This window comes from Narcine bancroftii, chromosome 11 (genome assembly GCF_036971445.1).
Source record: "Narcine bancroftii isolate sNarBan1 chromosome 11, sNarBan1.hap1, whole genome shotgun sequence".
Taxonomy (NCBI): Eukaryota; Metazoa; Chordata; class Chondrichthyes; order Torpediniformes; family Narcinidae; genus Narcine; species Narcine bancroftii.
Genome location: NC_091479.1, coordinates 79,287,457 through 79,307,931, shown reverse-complemented (window position 1 = coordinate 79,307,931; position 20,475 = coordinate 79,287,457). Strand labels below are relative to the sequence as shown.

Below are 20,475 nucleotides of genomic sequence, written 5' to 3'. Positions count from 1 at the left end.
CAGTGGGGAGAGTTTAGCCTGTGATGCACAGGGCTGTATCCACTTACCTTTTGCAGGGCTTTCCACACAGAAGTATTGCTGACCCCATACCAGGCCATGATGCAGCCAGTCAGCACTCTTTCCACGACACATCTGTAGAAGTTTGCTGTGGTTTCCAATAAAGTACCCTGAATCTCATAAAAGCCTTGAGGAAGTAGAGGCGCTGACATGCTTTCTTCACGGGTGCAGTATAGGTCCTCTGACATAGTGACTCCACGAAATTTAAATTTGCTCACCCTCTCCGCTTCTGATCCCCCAATAATCACTGGATTGTACAACTCTGGTTTTCCTTTCATAAAGTCTACAATCAGCTCCTTGGTTTTGGTGATATTGAGTGAGTGGTTGTTGTTGGTGCACCATTGAGCCAAGTTTTCAATCTCCCTCCTGTAAGCGGACTCTTCGCCCCTTTTTATACTGCTGTCTACAGTGATATTGTCAGCGAATTTGTAAATGGTGTGTTTGGCGTACCAAGCCATACAGTCACAGTCATAGGGGTGTAAGGCAAGTTGAGCAGGGGGATGTTCACAAATCTGTGCTGCTCTGGTGCTGATGGAGATTGTGGAGGAAATATTCATGCCAAATTGCACCTATTAGGGTTTGGAGGTGAGGAAATCCAGGATCCAATTGTGCAGTGGGGTATTGAGGCCCAGGTCTTGATTAGGGTTTGGAGGTGAGGAAATCCAGGATCCAATTGTGCAGTGGGTTATTGAGGCCCAGGTCTTGAAGTTTTCCGATCAATTCTGAGGGGAATGCACAACTGTAGTTGTCAAAGAGCATCCTGATGTATGCATTGTTTCTGTCCAGCTGCTCCAGGGTCTTGCATAGAGCCAATGAGATGCCATCTGCTGTAGACATGTTGCTGCAGTAGGGAAATTAAAATGGATCCACTCAGACAGGAGCTGATGTGCTTCAACACTAGCCTCTCAAAATACTTAATCACTGAGGATGTGAGTGCCATTGGTGGGTAGTCATTTAGGCAGGTTACCACACTTTTCTTCGGAGTTGGCACAACTGAGGCATGTTTGAAGCAGGTTGGTACTGCGCTCTGCCGGAGTGAGATGTTTAAGATATCCATGAATACATTGACCAGCACAAGTTTTCAGTATTCAACTGAGTAACTCTGTCTGGACCTGATACTTCCCTTGGGTTTCACTCTCCTGAAGGCAGCCTGTACGTCATCTTTGGAGCGGAGGATCATCAGGGGACGTGGGGGTGAACATTGTAATACAGTGCAGAGATGTGCCTTATCGGGGGAAATGTGAACTAAGTTAAGAAATCTGATAAACAATACAAAAAATAGAAAATTATTTTGTCTGATTGAGGAATGTTGGCTGATATTACTGCCACCTCTGAATCAAACTTGACCACACCATGAATCTGAACGCAAATTTTAGCTGACAACTCATGCCTGTTCTGTTACAATGCAGTGGTGTTACCACATACAAGAGGCAGTCAGATGATTGCAAAAGATTTCATGATAATATTTGATTCACAATGTCATTCTACCCATGTGATAGTACAGATCTATCACCAATGTATATAGTTACAGTATCTAGACTGTGCTTACAGCAATTGGCTGAGAGCTAAGCCACGCCTACTGTCTGGGCCTTAAAGGGTTGTGTCCCTAGCCAGGTCGGATCATTCCGGACTGGTTGGCCACCTGTGAAGAGCTCCTGTCTTTTGCTAATAAAAGCCTTGGTTTGGATCAACAAGTCTTTGATTCTTTCGACGAGCTCTACAACCCAATATTCATACCTCACCCTGTGGCGCAGAGATCATATCATCCGTTTACATGATGTTTGTAGTATTGTAACAAATATTGGTTGAAGATATATTAATATGTTCATATATCACTACAGGAGCAAGAAGAGCAGATTTCTTATGCATTGTGCGTCTTATTGCTCCCAAATTGCCATGTGCTGAAAGATTTACATACCAGCCAGGTTTCTGCCAACTCCTCCTAACGATTGACGTATGATGCTGGGATTTGTAGGTCCGCCAAACTACAAGTGAAAAACAGCAATCAGTTTACTTCCAATAACAAACTTCACTCCAAGACCATGCTCCATTTCAGGTTGCCCTGTGAAAGGTGCCTTTCCCAGAAGCAGTAGTTTGTGGACTCAAACACCACTCCCCAACTTGAGCAGATAGTCTGGGCCGGCACTATTTGTGGTGTGGTCTTTTAGATGAATCCTTAAGAGGAAGAAGTAAATAATTCCACCAATTATTCTTCAAAGAACAAAGCACTTTTCATGAAGTAGTCAATATTTATTACTCAATGAACACTGCTAGAAAATTATCATTATTTTCTGATGGTGACTAGACAATTTAGAATCAGAATCAGAATTTATCGTCACAAACAACTCACGCAATTCGGTGTGGTGCGGCAGCATCTTAGTGCAAACATTCATATTATTAACCATATTACAACAAAAAACAATAAATAAAAATAGTCGTACACGAAAAGAAAGGCCGTGCCTTTGGTTCATTGGTTATTCAGGAATCCGATGGCAGTGGGGAAAAAGCTGTCCTCGTGCTGCTGAGTGCTCTTTTTAGGCTCCTTTTTCCCTGATGGTAGCAGAGTGAAGAGGGCAGGGCCTGGGTGGTGAGGATCTTTGAGGATAGAGGCTGCTTTTTTTATGACACCGCCTCATGTGGATGTCCTCGATGGTGTGGAGTCTGGTGCCTATGATGTCGTAGGGCGAGTTAACAACCCTTTGGAGTTTTTCCTTGTCCTGAGATTTGGCGCCTCCATATCAGACAGTGATGCAACCAGCCAGTGTGCTCTCCACGGTACACATGAAGAAGTTTTCGAGAGTTTTTGCGTGACGTACCGAATCTCCTCAAACACCTCACAAAGTATAGCTGCCGTCGGGCCTTCTTCATGATTGCAGCAACATGGAGGTTCCAGGACATCCTCCTTGGAGATGTTGATACCCAGGAATTTGAAGTTCTTGACCCTCTTCAGTACTGAGCCCTCAATGAGGACTGGGTTATGTTACCCTGGCTCCCTCCTGAAGTCCACAATCATTTCCTTGGACCAAGAACGTCATTGTCTATAAACCATTGTAAAACATTTTGAGATCATTAAAAAATTACTATTTAAATGCATTATTTCTCTCTATTATTGTGTTAATTTACATAGAATGAGTCCTTGATACAATGTACCAGCCTGTTCAGTGAATGAGCCTGTAACCTGCTCTCTGTTCATTGAAACTGTGTTCTGCTCTTTTGTTCTCTGGGTGAGACTGTATCCTACCCCTTTGTTCATTGAGCTGAGCACACCATATGCCTTCTTAACCATCCTTTCAGCTTGGGTGGTAACCTTGAGGGATCTGTTCCTCCACATTGCTAAGAATCCTGCTATTAACCACATATGCTGCCTTTAGGTTCAACCTTCCAAAGTGTATCACTTCATACTTATCAAGATTGAACTCCCATCTGCCATTTCTTGTCCAACTCTGCATCATCCTGTCTATATCCTGTGGTAACCTGTGACAACCTTCTGCACTATCCACAACACCTCCAACCTTCATGTCGTCTGCAAACTTACTGACCCACCCTTCCTACCCAAGTCAGTTATAAAATGAACAAAGAACTATTAAAATAGAAAGTTTATCTATGATACGTATCTGAGGAGGCAGAAGGAAGTCATTAACAATGTTTAAAGAAAAACTTGATAAGCCACAGGGAATTAAGAGGTACATTTTATAATGGATAATTGGATTAAAAAGCTGAACGGTATCTGAGTATATCGACAAGAGTTTGTTTCATGTCTATACAACTTTGTTGCCATGCTCACATACCATCATATCACCTTGCTTCACCTTGACAATGAAATCAACATTGCAGCCACCAATCACGACCTGTGGAAACAGAAAAGAGGAATTGGTGAACAGATGGGAAAAATTGTGACTGATTCATTCAGGAGAAAGGATTTGATCTTAGTTCAATAACACCTGTATTTCATGTGCTGCCGTTTTTGACATTGTTACCTTAAATCGATTGTTGAAATAACCCTAATCAACACCAAATGGCAGAATACATGATCTGAGAACCACACAAGTTAATCCCTTTAATTTAGTTTAAGGTTTGCTTGATTTGAATGGGAAAGAGTGTATCTCCCAAATCTGTAGATATTTTAATGCCAAGCCAGGCAAAAAAAACACTCAAGTCAGAAACCAGAAGGTAATATTCCATAGCTGCAGGAACACAGATCCAATCATACGACCTAGTATTAACTGTATGGAATTTGCTTGTCCTCCCTGTGATCAGACAGATTTCCCCTGCGAGCTTCTTTCCTCCCACATCCCAAAAATGGGCTGGCACATTGGCTGACCATTGTACCCCACCCCTGGTGTCTTGTGGGTGACAGGAGAATTTATATGGGTGGAGGGTGGTGGAGTAGGGGAGGGAAGAGAAGCGGTGGATGAGTATGTGGAAGAGAAGAGGTAACAGGGAAATAAATAGAACACGATTGATAGGAAAGCTCTAAGAACCAGCATAAATGGCCAAATAGGCTCGAACTATTTTAAGGAAACATGAGAATGTTGAGAACTTTGGATTGCTGTGTACTGGACCAGAAACTGAATGACAAATATAAACATGCCACCATTCTCCAGTGTTAATTTAATAATTTAAATGAAGGTCATCCAAATGCTCAATTTCAAGCTACACTACAAGATGCCAACCATGGTATCTTTGTCTCTTACTGTTTTATTCTTGTTTTTCAGCCTCATAATGGTATCTTTGACTTTCATTTGAACAACTCTGGTCCTCATGTTGAAAAATGGAAACTACAGACTCCAAAGGATATCAAAAGTTTAGAAGCAAACCTAGCTCTCTTATACCTGCACCAATGAAGCGATTAAACATACCTGAGTAATCTCAAACACCTGTGAAGCCAAATGTCCCAAACATTATGGTGCTCTGATATGACGGGACCATTGTACAGTATAAAAAATGTTGTAATTTCTACATGGTCAAACGAAATGTATACAAATAGCCCTGATCAAAATCTGGAATGTGCACTTTAATTGCATGTAAATTGTTTGATTACAAATTTAAAATTGTGGAGCACAGGGGCAAATAAAGGAAAAAAGTGTCTTTGTCCAAAATATTATGAGGGTGCTGTATAGAGTAGATACAACAGATGTTCACGAGGTTTGATACCATTCAGGACAAACCAGCATACTTGATGACACACCATCCATCATACCAAATATTTATTCTCTCCACTAAATCTCGTGCAAATGCACTGCAGTAATTCATCTTCACCACACCTCCAAACCCATGCAATGCTTGTATGTTTTCCTCCATGTCATATTCCATTTGTCTTGGAAGTATAATCGTCACTCCTTCATAGTCACTGATCTGAAGCCCGAGAGCTTACTCCCCAACAACAAATGACCATAGTGGATCAGGAAAGTGGCTCACCATCACTTTCTTAAAGTTAATTGGAAATGGGCATTAAACAGCCAGTGGTGCCCACTTTCTGAAAAATTGAAATAAAATGAGAAAATGAGAATGGCAACAGAAATGGACATAAACTTGCTTCATTGCTAATACTACAAGACATTTTGATGAAAGAATGGGATTTACTGCAGTATTAGAAACAAACAATGCCTGATGAATGTCACTGACTGGCTTTGCAGGAGCTCCATCCCTGCCCTTGGGTGGTTGTGACAAGCGGTTGTATCTGTGCATGTTCCACCTGGATAGTACACATGCTATGCGGCTGCCCACTTTTGCATTGTTTTTGATGAGAGCAATATCTTTTATCAGAGTTAAGGATTAACAGAGGGAAGGATTGGAAAAATTGTAGTGGAAATAAAATACACACATGCACAAATTATAAAAGAGCATGGGAAAAAAATATGCACAATTTAATAAAATATATGCGCACCATTTATAAGAATGTTGGAAAATCTACTGCAAACATTGATCTATAGCAGTGGATTTCAAACTTTTACTTTCCACTTACATACCACCTGAAGTAATCCCCTACTAATCACTGTTATCTATAGTTGAGGGCTGGTGGCGGGCTGTCGGGTCTGGGGGGGTGGGAGGGGAGTGGGGCAGTGAGCTTCAGACTGTTCAAACTGAGGATAAACCCACAGACCAGCTTGCTCACAGCACAAGGTGACTAGAGACACCTGGAGACAGCTGAGAGCAAGGCAATGGGATCAGTGTGGGGGATGGTCTTCTATCACAAAGCCACTCCCTAACCCTAATCTCCTCTACCTTAATATTTGAAGATCTGTCAGTGACTGTCTTGAACACATTCAGTAACTGTAGTGACTGTAAAGTTCCAGATTCAGTACCCTTTGATACATACTTATCTTATTCATGAATGATCAAGCCCTATTTTGAAAGGCCAACAGCCACCTGTCCTGTCAAAACTATGAATTATGTATTTATGTATTATAGATTATGTATTTATGTATATTATGAATGATGTATTTATGTATATTATGAATTATGTATTTATGAATTAAATCTCATTCTCCTCCCAGCAACACATCAGTGCTTCACCCTCCCAACAAAACAGTGAGTCTAGTCGAGGATGCATCATTATTTCACCATCAGTTTATTTCATCTCCAGCTCATTTCAGACCTGCATTTATGGGAGCATGCATACACATCCAAGATGGGCTAAACCCCAAGCGCCTGCCTAGTGAACTACTCGCTGTCAACAAGATTGACTCTGCCTTTTACCTTTGCTCAATCTGGCAGACCTAGTGTCAAATCAATGATGTACTGGGAATGATACCTTGCCTAGTTGATGCTGGACCCAGCCACACTTTGTGATTCCCCTCACCCCAGGGCTCCATGAGTGGCCCACAGCAACAGAGTGCAGGCATCGGGCCTTCGGGAGAGAGCGGGACAGTGGGCCTTCGGGAGAGAGCGGGACAGTGGGCCTTCGGGAGAGAGCGGGACAGTGGGCCGCCGGGAGAGAGCGGGACAGTGGGCCGCCGGGAGAGAGCGGGACAGTGGGCCGCCGGGAGAGAGCGGGACAGTGGGCCGCCGGGAGAGAGCGGGACAGTGGGCCGCCGGGAGAGAGCGGGACAGTGGGCTGCCGGGAGAGAGCGGGACAGTGGGCCGCCGGGAGAGAGCGGGACAGTGGGCCGCCGGGAGAGAGCGGGACAGTGGGCCGCCGGGAGAGAGCGGGACAGTGGGCCTTCGGGAGAGAGCGGGACAGTGGGCCTTCGGGAGAGAGCGGGACAGTGGGCCTTCGGGAGAGAGCGGGACAGTGGGCCGCCGGGAGAGAGCGGGACAGTGGGCCGCCGGGATAGAGCGGGACAGTGAGCCGCCGGGAGACATCGGGACAGTGGGCCGCTGGGACACAGTAGGCAGTGGGCAGCTGGGTCAGAGCAGGATAGTGGGCTGCTGGGAGAGAGCGAGACAGCAGTATTATTATTAAAAGATTTTTCCTGTTGTCCTACTTGCACGATTTGTCCAAGTTTTAAAAACTTACCCATAAATACACTAAAAAAAAATTACAGTACTCATATAAATCTTCACCTGAATTGGTCCTGGAATGCATGAAGTGCCTTTTTCACTGCCAGCATTCCAGGAATGTTACTAGATCCATTGCTGGAGAAAAGTCAGGACTGGAATGACACCCTTCCCTCTCCCACAACTGCCCCCCATTCCATCTCAGTGCTTTTAACACTGCAGGCATTCTGGGAAAAAGGATCAAATGTCCTGGAAGGAAAGGACAGTGTAAAAAGCATACAAGAGTGAAGTATGTGTGATCCAACCATCACTATATTGCATTGTGGACCTGCCTAGCTCATGATCACAATAAAGTGAGTGGAGAGAAGGGAAATATGCAAAACTGTTTGTGAAATCGGTTCTTGCGCTCCACAAACAAGAACTACAACAATTCCAGCTCTAACAAGATACCTGCTGGCCCGGACAGATAGAAACTGTTGCATTTCATTTAAACTGGAGTTAATCTTCATGGAATGTGAAACATAGCAAAGCCATCTCATTGTGAAAGGAAGGCAAAAAAACCCAGACCTTTGGACCTTTATTCATGTTTGGCTGCTCCCTTTTAAAACTATCATTATCTGTTTCCTTCAACCTGCTGAAAGACCAAATCCTACTTTACTACAGGAATTTCTCTAATTGAAACAAACTTGGTTCTTTAAAAAAAAATTTAAAAATTTAGAACCACAAAAAAATACATGATTAAAAATAATGCAAATCAATACGTGGCTTATAAAGAGAGAAAAAAAATGAGAAAACTTCCCTATATACCACCCCTCCACCCTCTATCCCCCTACAAAAGGAAAAGAGGAAAAAGAAAGGGACCACAATGGGAGTCATATACAGGCCCCCAAACAGTAGCTTGGATACAGGAGGCAGAATAAATCGGGAGTTAAGATTGGCGTGTTGGAATGGTAATGATACAGTTGTTATGGGGGATTTCAACCTGCAGGGACTGCAAGAAAATGAGTCTCCAGGATACATTCTTAGAGCAACTCGTGATGGACCTCACCAGGGGGAAGATAATTCTGGATTTGGTTTTGTGTAATGAGGCAGATTTGATAATGGACCTTGAAGTAGGGGAGCCATTACATAATAGTGACCATAATATGGCAAGTCTTAATTTGCAATTCGAAAGGGAGAAGAAAAGAAAATTGGAAGTATCAGCATTACAATTGAATAAAGGGGATTATGCAGCCATGAGGAAAGAGCTCGTCAAAATACAATGGAAGGATACCCTGACTGGGAGAACTGTGGAACAAAAATGGCAGGTACTTCTGGGCATTTTTCAGAAGGTACAGGACCAGTTCATTCCAAAGGGGAAGAAAAGTTCTAAGGCAAGCAAAAGCCAACTGTGGTTGACAAAGGAAGTCAAGAACAGTATCAAGACCAAGGAGAGGAAATATAATATAGCAAAAAGGAGAGGGAAACTGGAGGATTGGGAAACAAAAGATAACTAAGAAAGTTATATAGGAGGAAAAAATTAGGTACGAGAGTAAATTAGCCAATAATATAAAAGGGAGTAGTGATAAAAGCTTCTTTAAGTATGAAAAGAGGAAAAAATAAGTTGGGACCAAAATTAGGCCCTTAAAAACAGAAACGGACAAAATTATTATGGGAAGCAAGGGAATAGCTGATGAGTTTAACAGATCTGTCTTCACCAGGGAAGAAACAGGGAAAGGTCAGATAAGGGGAAGAGGTCCTATGGTATCGAAGGAATTGACAGAAATTCCAACGGTAATGGAAGAATTGATGGAAATCCAAATTTGGAAGCATGTGGTCTTGAGTAAATTGAATGGATTGAAGGCTGATAAGTCCCCAGGGCCTGATGGACTGCACCCCAGGAGGCTTAGGGAGGTTGCTCTTGAAATTGTGGACACATTGGTTGACAATTTCCAAATGTTCTATAGATTCAGGAGAGATGCCTGTGGATTGGAGGGTGGCTAATGTTGTGCCGCTTTTTAAGAAGGGAGGGAGAGAGAAAGGGCAATTACAGACCGGTTAGCCTGATGTCAGTAGTGGGGAAGATATTAGAATCTATTATAAAAGAAGAAATAACAGAATACTTAGAGAGAAATAATAGTGTCATTACAAGTCAGCATAGATTTCTGAAGGGAAAATAATGCTGGACTGATCTTCTGAAATTTTTTGAGGATGTGACGAGGAGGGTGGACATGGGAGAGCCAGTGGATGTGGTGTACTTGGACTTGCAGAAGGCTTTTGATAAGGTCCTGCTTAGGAAATTAGTAAGGAAAATCAGAGAGCAAGGTATTGGGGGTAGGGTGCTGACATGGATAGAAAATTGGTTGACAGGCAGGAAATAAAAAGATGGGATTAACAGGTCACTATATTAATAAAAATGTACCAATCAAAATAGAGGAGGAAATAATAGATCCAGCAGGGAGATATGTAATGATAAAGTGTCAGATACATTCAGAATTTTGAAATTTGCCTAATATATATGCACCTAATGAAGAGGATCAAAAGTTTATGCAAGATATTTTTTTGAAGATTGTAGATACACAAGGAAATATATTGATAGGCAGGGATTTTAACCTTAATTTAGATCCAAAGTTGGATAAAACTGGACAAAAGACTAGCAAAAAGAATAAAGTGGCCAAATTTATGGTTAAATCAATGCAGGAAATGAAACTTATGGATATATGGTGGAGGCAGCACCCAAGAGAGAAGGAATACTCATATTATTCAAGTAGGCATAAAACATACTTAAGAATCGATATGTTTTTGTTGTCAGCCCATATTCAAGGGAGAGTTAGGAAAACGGAATATAAAGCTAGATTACTATCTGATCATTCACCCCTGTTATTAGCAATAGAACTGGAGGACATTCCATCAAAAACATATAGATGGAGGTTAAATTCCATGCTACTTAAAAGGCAGGAATTTAGAGAGTTGATTGAACGCCAAATTAAAACATATTTTGAAATAAATACGTAATCAGTGAAAGACAATTTTATATTATGGGATGCAATGAATGCCTTCATTAGAGGGCAGATAATAAGTTATGTAACTAAGATGAAAAAGGACTACAATCGAGAAATAGAGCAGTTGGAAAGGGAGATAGTAAGTACAGAAAAGGAACTAGTAAAAAGGGATGATATAACAAAAAGAATTGGCGGACAAAATAATAAAACATGAAACATTACAAACGTATAAGGTGGAGAAGAACATAATGAAAATAAAGCAAAAGTATTAAGAACTAGGAGAAAAAACACATGAAGCATTAGCCTGGCAACTTAAAACAGAACAAGCTAAAAGAACTGTATTGGCATCAAGGAAAAAGGACAAACAAATTACATATAATCCAATAGAGATTAATGAGAACTTTAAGGAATTTTGTGAACAATTATACCAAACTGAGAATGAGGGGAAAGATGATAAAGTAGAAGAGTTTTTGGCTAAAATTGAACTGCTGTAATTGCAAGAAGAGGAACAAAACAAACTGATAAAACCATTTGAAATAGAAGAAGTACAGGATATATTAAAAAAGCTGCCGAACAATAAAATGCCTGGAGAGGATGGATTCCCAATAGAATTCTATAAAACAATAAAGAGTTATTAATTCCTCCTCTCCTGGAAGTCATGAACCAGATAGAAGAAACACAAAACTTACTAGATTCATGTAAGACAGCAAAAATTACAGTAATACCAAAGATGGGGAAGGATCCACTAACACCAGCATCATATAGACCAATATCTCTACTTAATTCAGATTATAAGATAATAGCAAAATTATTAGCAAACAGATTGGCCGATTGTGTACCAAAAAACAAGATCAAACTGGATTTATTAAGAAAAGACGAACAGCAGATAATGTCTGTAAATTTATTAATCTAATTTATGCAGTTCCAGGAAATAGAAAGCCAACAGTGGCTATTGCTTTAGATGCAGAAAAAGCCTTTGACAGAGTAGAATGGAATTATTTATTCAAAGTATTACAGAGGTTCAATCTACCAGAAAAATATATTAATTAGATTAAAGCATTATATAATGGACCATTGGCGAAGGTAACAGTAAATGGATATGTATCGAACCAATTTAAATTAAGTAAGTCAACTAGACAGGGATGTCCATTATCCCCCTCACTGTTCGCTTTAGCAATAGAACCATTGGCAGAACTGATGAGAACAGAAAATAAAATAAAAGGGATAAAAATAAAGGAGCAGGAGTATAAAATCAGTTTGTTTGCAGATGACATCATGGTATATTTAACAGAACCAGAAATATCTATAAAAGAATTACATAAGAAATTGAAGGAGTATGGAGAAATATCAGGGTACGAGATCAACGCAAATAAAAGTGAAGTGATGCCAATGAGTAATGCGGATTATACAGAATTTAAAAAAGAAACACCTTTTAAATGGCAAACACAAGCAATCTGATACCTAGGTATTAGGTTAGATAATAACTTAAGCCACCTGTACAAATTAAATTATCAGCCACTAATAAAGAAATTACAGGAAGACTTAGAACATTGGAAAGAATTACCGTTAACGTTGATAGGGAGGGTAAATTGCATTAAAATGAATGTCTTCCCAAGGATACAGTACTTATTTCAATCATTACCAATTCCCTTAACAGAGAAATTCTTTAATGAACTAAAGAGAATAATAAGGAAATTCTTGTGGAAAGGGGGGAAACCGAGGATAGCGTTAGATAAATTAACAGAGAGGTGTAACCAAGGTGGTTTGCAGTTACCAAATTTTAAAAATTATTATAGAACAGCACAATTAAGATATTTATCAGATTTTTACTAGACAAGGGAAAAACCAGACTGGACTAAGATAGAACTAGATAAAATAGGGGAGAAGGTACCAGAACATCTACTTTATAAGTGGGATGAAAAGCTCACCAGTATTGCATCATTTACTCAATATATGGAAGAAGATTCACTTAGAAAGGAAAAAAAACGAATGACCAAATACCAAAATTACTATTGACGCAAAATCTGCTAATCCCTTTTACAATAGATAACCTTTCCTTTAGAGAATGGGAGAGAAAAGGAATTAAAAGAATAGAAAATTGTTTATTGGGAAATAATCTATTAACATTTGAACAGTTGAAGAGCAAATATGGAATAACTCATGGTACAATGTTTGCACATCATCAACTGAAAGCTTATTTAAAGGATAAATTGGGAAACAGACTGAGGTTACCAGAAGGAAGCAGCTTCGAATATGTGATTACAGACACAATGATAATTAAAAGATTTATACCGAACATGTACCTTAAGCTGCAAGATAAGGAAAAGGATGAAATAAGCTATAAACCCAAACAAATGTGGGAGAAGGATTTAAACATAAAGATAAAAAATGAAACATGGGAAAAGTTATGTTCTGGAACTATGAAGAATATAATAAACACAAGGTTATGCATAATTGGTTACACAGGTTATATATCACGCCCCAAAAGTTTTTTAAAAAATGGGATCCAACATTATCAGATGTTTTCGCTCTTAAAAGGAAATGGGAACAATAGTACATGCCATTTGGGCATGTGAGAAAGTGAAAATGTTTTGGGAAGATCTAAATCAGATATTAAATAAAATCACAAAAAATAACATACCAAAAAATCCAGAGATCTTTTTTCTAAGTAATATAAGAAGTAAGGAATTAGGCCTCAAATTGGATAAAGCGCAAAAAAGATTTATTACGATAACCTTAGCTGAAACAAAAAAATGTATAATGTCAACTTGGAAAATGGAAGAGAGCCTGAGAATACAGCAATGGTACATGGAAATGAATAAATGTATTCCATTGGAAAAAAATAACATATAATTAAAAAAATAAAGTCACATTATTTGAACAAATTTGGGAACCGTATATGGAACATAACAGGGAGGGCTTGCCTTGGACCTCCATCCCCTAAAATAAGAAGACAAAACGACCTGATCCATTGTGTAAAAGTAGATGACACATTTTTCTTGTTTATTTTTCATTGTGTGATGACATTGTTTAATGGTTTTATTGTATTGTATATGTTGAATATTTATTGGTTTTGGAGGGGGTGGGAAGGGGGGAGGGAAGGTAGGGGGGGGGGGGAAAGGGAGAAAATGCCACTGTGTATATTTAATGAGAAACGTTTGTATATATTTTGGTTGATATGGTTCACAGTATGAAAAATTAAAAAAATTATAAAAAATTAAAAAAAAAATTTCTTTAAAGTTGCTTTAACGAGACTTCATTGCCAATAAGTTATAAGTAATTAAAAATTTTAAATCTCTGGCTTTTGAAATGAGTACTCACACTTATTTAACCCAATGGATTCTAAATTCATATGAACCAGAATTTTTCAGTTCTATCACATCAAATGTTGTTCCCTTCTATGCCCATTGATGAGAGTTCCTGTGAATATAAGAATATAGCTGATAGTTCCAGGTGGCGCTATAAATTTAACGGTAGTATATTTCATCATGAATCTCTACTTTCAGATGTTAATAAAAACCAAAAAGCGGAGTTGGTGGAGAGGTTAAGCACATTATTCCTTCTTCACTGACCCTTGAGTTCAGGTCAATCTATACTGTGATGAAATCCAACATATGGTTTTTATGACGTGATGGGGATTCATCCGCAATCCTAATTCAGAAGAGGAGGGAAGATTTATTCCTGGAAGACTATTTACAAAGAGGATTTACAATTGGAGTTCTCAACCCTGAAAGTGAATGGCAGAGTTGATCCAAATTAACAGTAGCTCATTAGGTGAATGGTTTCAATCCCAATCAATACAAAGCAATATTTGAGTTTACTTAGATAACCCTATCTGAATGTATTGCCTCAACACTCTGCTGTCAGCATCCTGTCCTCAGCTCTACATTCCACTCACGATTCTTCAGTAGAACAACAAAGGCTGCTTTCAACAAGTCAACCCTAAAATTCTGCCTCATGGAGAAGCTCATATTGTTGGAACCAATGCTTTCACCTTGGAAAAGAATGTTCAAATTCATTATTCTCTGATCAACATTTGTCTGATACACCTGTGTCTGCAGGGAAGGCCACACAAGTCCACGGCAGAACTTAATTTTGCAAACCTTCAATTTGCCTATCTAGTTCCTCTGTTCTCTGATTCTTGTCTATCTGAACTAAATTCTGTGGAAGATAAGATACTAGTAGGAATGTGGTCCAAATATAAAGGATACTGGTGGTCAAGGAAAGTCCTTGGGTGAGCTCATAAATCCGTCCTAGAATGAAGGGAGTTACACCCTTGCCATGTATGCCTTTATCTCTGGTGGAGAAAGAAACAAGGAAAGTCATGTCATATTCAGTTCATTCCTCCAAATCAAGCGCACCCAAGTTCATATTTTCATAGCCACAATCAGTTAGATATCATGGAACTTTGACCTCATGCTCTTGCTAATTAGTATATTTCTCGAGGCACGACCTCAAATTGACACTGTTTTTCTGATTTAAGATTCACCAACCAATGAAGCAGCAGTGTTTTCTAAGCATACAGGCTGACAACATTTAATCAAGAAAAGCCAATGAATATAAAATAGAAACAAATGGAAAAATTGGTTGCCTGGGCTTTGAGACAGATTTCTGCATCTTGGGAGATGCCTTTATTTCATTGATCAGAGGGGGGTTAACTTCACCGAAAGTTGTCCCCTGTGATTGTACAATTTGTATGTGTTCAATGCTGAAGTATTTCCAACTTGGAATATTAGGTTGAATTTGTAGCTCATCCCACTCATTTCACTTTTCATCACGAAAGGTTATTGAGAGATGGAGGCAGCTGCATAACAAGCCATAGGACTGCTGATTCCCAGCACACTGACCCAACAGTGCTTGCCTGAGGTGCTTGCCAATAGGAGATAAAAATCTTGATTGCTATAACTTTGGCAGAAAAGCCATGTATGTCCTGGACAAATAACTTACTCATCTTCCTGAGAAGACTGATGTGGGCATCATCCTGTCAACTTTCTACAGGAGCTTTATCGAGAGCATCTTGGCTGGCTCTATCATGGTGTGGTATGGTTGATTTAGAGCAGGGGTGTCAAACTCAAATTCACGGAGGGCCAAAATTAAAAACTTGGACTAAGTCGAGGGCCGAACTAAATATTTATTGAAAATTTTCAACAACATCTGCATGTTTTCTCTTCTTTCAACATATGTAATGTTAAACTTTTATTAAAATATATGTTTAATAATAGTTTTGGATAAACTCTTTCATTGTCATTGGCCCATTTCCTTTAGCGTCTGAAACCGTGCACATGACGAGTCAATGAGGGATGATTAAAGCAGTGGTCTTCAAACTTTTTCTTTCCACCCACAGACCACCTTAAGCAATCCCTTACTAATCACAGAGCACCAATGGCACAGGGACGCGAGTGGAAAGAAAAAGGTTGAGAACTGTTGTATTGTGGTAACTCCACATCTGATTAGGTAATTGTTAGGCAAGTGGTCAGAGAAGGACCCCCCCCCCACCCCAAGAAAGGCTTAAATCATAGGAACAAAATAAGCTTCCGTCTCACTGCTCCCAATCTTACACACAGTCCTGATGTGGAATGTGGGGTCGCAGCTCCACGTTCACCCGAGTTCAGGTGCTGTCCGTGTGGAGTTTGTACGCTCTCCCCTTGTCTTGTCGCCTGACGAAGGCACCCGAATCCCCCGTTGAAACGCCGGCGTCCGGGGCGGTGGAGGAATTGGCTGAGAAGAGCGCGTTGCTCCCACCCCCCTCCCATGGTTGGAGAGGGATTAAACTGCGATCTCACGGCACCGGGCTCGTCTCCAACAAAAGGAGCGGGAGGCAGGGTCCGCTGCGCACGGAGCGAGGGGGAAGGCATCGCCAACGAGACGTTCGGTCCGGCGTCGCCGCTGAAGCGCAGACCCAGCGAGGATGGTCCCCAACTCCAGCCGCGTCTGTGTGTCCGGGAGCCGGGCGGGCTGAGTGCGGCGCTCCGATCGCCGGGTTTCAGGACTCTGAGATCCCTCCACACCTTCAGTGTGCATGCGCTATACTGGCGCGGCGGCCAGCGGGCCAACTCTAATATATATTTAATATGATCTTATGGGCCAAATATAATTATATTGCGGGCCAAACCAGAGTTTGACATGTGTGCTTTAGAGCATTGGATCAGAGGACAATCCACAGCACTATAACAAGAGCAGAGAGGATCACTGGGGTCTTCCTCACTCCCATCAACATGATCTACTGGGATCGTTTTCTGAAGAGGGCTTGCAAAATCATTAAGGACCCCATCCACCCTGCACATAGCATCTTCCAGTTACTGTATCAAAGCCAGAACAACCAGACTGAGAAACAGCTTCTTCCCACGAGCAGTGAGGCTGCTGACTGACCGATGAACTGCTCATACAATCCCTTCAAGGATCTGCCATTATTTAACAATATTTATTTATTTTTAGATACGTACTGCATAAAAACCACTTGCAAATATGTGTGCTATCTCTATATATGAGTTTGCATGTTTTTACACCTAGGACCAAAGAACTGTTTCGTCCAGTTGTACTTAACAATTGTATGATAATAAACTCGTACCCTGAAGTAATACAATTAAATTAGGAAATTAACAGGGAAATTCAACCCAAAATAGCATTCCTCATATGCATCCATGTCTTGCTCACCTTGCCTCTTCCACAGCCTGCTGGATTGCATTATCAATAACCAAGCTTGATGCAGCCTGTTCCTCTGGAATAGGGACAGCAATCAACACTCCACTATCCTGGCCAAACCTATAGATATTGGCTATTCAAAAATAAAAACAACAAAGGTTTTCACTTCATTATCCAGCAAGTTACATCTCCCTCATTAGACTTATCCATCTTGCATTCGGTTCAAGCCACCCAGATATGAATTACATTTGGGACACTTTGAAGACTACAACCAAACCAAATATTAAATGCAAATTTTATCTACCTCTCTTGATTTAAATAGAAATAGAGAAAGGTTAGATATCACTTTGTGAACAGAATTCAAAACTTATCAATGGTTTTCAAACCATAGCCTCAACCTCCCAACTATTCTGAAGCTTCTGCAAAAGCTGAAGAGCAAAATAGGATGACCAAGATTTATTGGATCAATGAATCAAGAGAGAAGATTTTCTGTCAAACTGAAATTGAACATCTTACATTACCAACAGTTTAATTTGATAATTTCAAACACACTATAGAATCTAAACTTGGAGGCCTACTGTGAGAACCAGGCCTTGCCTCTTTGAGGACCCTGTTCTTAATATTAACTGTTTTAGTCATTAGGTTAAATGGTGAAAGGGAAAGTAAATTCTCAGACACAAAGGCCTTAAAACATTTCAAATCCTGGAACTTCAACATATAGGATCAGGGGAAGGACTTAAGGACAGGCACCATGTGGCAGAGACAGGGTTGATCCTTATTTCGTTAAAGATATGAAGTCCAAGGTCCAGACTGTGAGTTTAAGCATTAACCTCAATTGGGTGCAATTTGAGGGAGTGTTTAGAGGCAGTTATAATTAAGGGTCTCTCCCTCTCCCCACCACCCTCCACTGAATGATATTTGGATCTATTTCCCTGATTATAGTTTGACGCTGGATTTTGGTCAATGGGAAGATTTAAGCAACTGTGATCAAAATCAATAAATTCATATATCAGTAATCAGATTTATTGTCAAAGTACATCCATGACATCACTTACAGCCCTGAAATTCATTTTTCCTGTGGGCATGGCAGAATTACCACTAATCAATGCCATGACAACACATCCTTCTACTTGGATGCAGATGTATGAAGACGTCTATGAAGGAATGACAATATGCCATTTACTTATCGTGTTTTTTTTAAAGCAGAACAAGTGGGAAGAATCACACCAATAAGCTTGGCTGCTTCCTCTTCATCTGCGACATTGTAAGGAGATTGAAAGCCACTTTTTGGAAGAAAGAATGCTGGGAAGTCACATGTCTTGCCAAATGTCACCACGCACACCCCTTGTGTCTCCTAAAGTGAGAAAAATAGAGCATTAGCTTATCCAAAATGAGAGTTGTTTGCTATGACTTTAATCTATCACTCATAGATCCATTCCTCATGGGTCAGACAACATGGGGAAAAGACTCAAGGATGTGCTCGCAACTTGTATGTAAATAAATAAATACAACATCCCCACTAACCACTAGTAATTTCTGGCCCAAAATCAATTGAAGTAGAGAAGGGGTATAGACAACACTTTCCTTTTTCTAATATATCCTAATTTCAAAGCATTTTCTTCCAAAGCATGAACAAAGTTCAATGGCTTTAACCCAACAAATCAAACTCTGTGGCTATTACTTTATATAGTTTTAATTCATTGATAGAACGGATAAACATTTTGCATAGCTTCGCATTAAGACTTTCATAACAGTGAATAATATAAAGCATTTACTGTACAACGATTCAAAGATATATAGAGGTATAAAAAGTATATAAAAATACAAAATATTAAAGAGATCTTAAAGTCAAAAGAAAAATTTCTCGTGCTCACTCTTCCTTCACATCTTGTAGAAAATGAGAGCAAGAACTTAGCCTGGGCGGATATTACAACATATTACATCCTAGTCACTACAAAAGTTCTCTTAAAGAGATAGGCACAACATTAACTAAGAATCAAAAACACAAAGTTTTAACCTTTACAAGGGGCATTGGGCATAGTGTTAAGGACCTTGAGGTCACACATCAGGAGGCAACAGAAGATCTGTTTAAACAGTGGAAGGAGTGCACCACTTCAAATTGTCCACTGCCTGCTCATCCCCTGCTTCTTCAGTGGGACAGTTACCTCATAACTAACAAAACCAGAGTGTAAGCAAAGTATCCTCAATCCTGAGGAACTTACATAGAAGCAGATGAGAAGGTGGTATTGGGTGCCAAAGGAAAGGCAGGAGAGATAGAGGCAGCAATAAAAAAATCAGAGAAACGTAAAACAAAAAGCTCATGTATACTTACATGTGAGGAAGGGAGGGAAGTAACAATTGAGGAATGAAAGAGTGGTAAACAAAAATCAGAACTAAACAGGCACTTACACAATGAAACAAAACAAAGAAGGATGTACCAAGTATTCCAGTGTTCGTCCAATATCCAGGATGGATTTGACTCCTGCTGAAACCACAGCCAGAGGGGTGCGACCCAATTCTGTCAGATCTGAACTGATATCCAGTGCTGCAAATATAATAAAATAACAGCATTTGTGAGGCCAGTTACTTCATTGCCAGTCTAAAATTACTGTGTGCTATCCCAAGAAACAAGTAAAAACATAATATGTAAAAAGACTTAAAGTAGTTTATCTGTTCACTTTAAATTCTGATGCTCTTTGGAGGTTTAGAAAATGCCATCAGTTGCTTTTATGTTTTGGGTATTAACAAAATGCTCATATCGATACCGTTACATACTCCTCAAGAGTTTATTGGTAATGCAATACTCCTACTCGTCTGGGTTCATTAGTATTAAACACTGTCCCAGAATGAGTACATATGATGTACATCATTGAATATATTGGTACTGGGAGGTAGGGAGGGTGGGATGGGAGGAGGGAGAGAAAATAGCACTGTATATGTGTGAAAAGTAAAAAGTGTGTACCATGGTTAATGTGATTTATGGTGTGAAAAATAAAAAATTTAAAAAAAAAAAGAATATATTGGTACTGTGACATAGTTTTCAAGACTGGATATACTATTATTGTAATACTTTTCCTGGATACTGTAATACTTTCCTCAATTAATTTATATGGGTACTTAAAATTTAGACATACATTTATATTATCTTCTGTATTTGTACTAAAATGTCCCACCCAATTGTTCATAGTGGTACTCTAACATGCTATTACAAAGGAAAGTGGCAAAGGAACAGTTTCACATGGACTGAGTGCATTGATACTGTATGAGTAAATTGAGAGTGTAGTGCTTTCTACCAGATAACATTCATTGTGATGCTCTCTCCTGGATTTATATCAGTAAGAGAAAACCCTTTAAG

General features: G+C 39.8%; 1 protein-coding gene across 4 annotated transcripts in view; it reads right to left on the bottom strand.

Annotated features, from left to right (window-relative positions):
* The window catches only part of LOC138745975 (uncharacterized), a 49,734-nt gene that overhangs the window by 10,164 nt on the left and 19,095 nt on the right, over window positions 1–20,475 (bottom strand). For all 4 annotated transcript variants that reach the window (XM_069903602.1, XM_069903605.1, XM_069903604.1 and 1 more), the window contains 7 exons: window positions 19,559–19,665; window positions 18,348–18,474; window positions 17,133–17,253; window positions 14,690–14,775; window positions 5,683–5,813; window positions 3,846–3,905; window positions 1,976–2,042 (listed from right to left, as the gene is read on the bottom strand). In XM_069903602.1, the coding sequence (XP_069759703.1) occupies window positions 1,976–2,042; window positions 3,846–3,905; window positions 5,683–5,813; window positions 14,690–14,775; window positions 17,133–17,253; window positions 18,348–18,474; window positions 19,559–19,665 (699 nt within the window). The remainder of the gene's footprint in view (window positions 1–1,975; window positions 2,043–3,845; window positions 3,906–5,682; window positions 5,814–14,689; window positions 14,776–17,132; window positions 17,254–18,347; window positions 18,475–19,558; window positions 19,666–20,475) is intronic.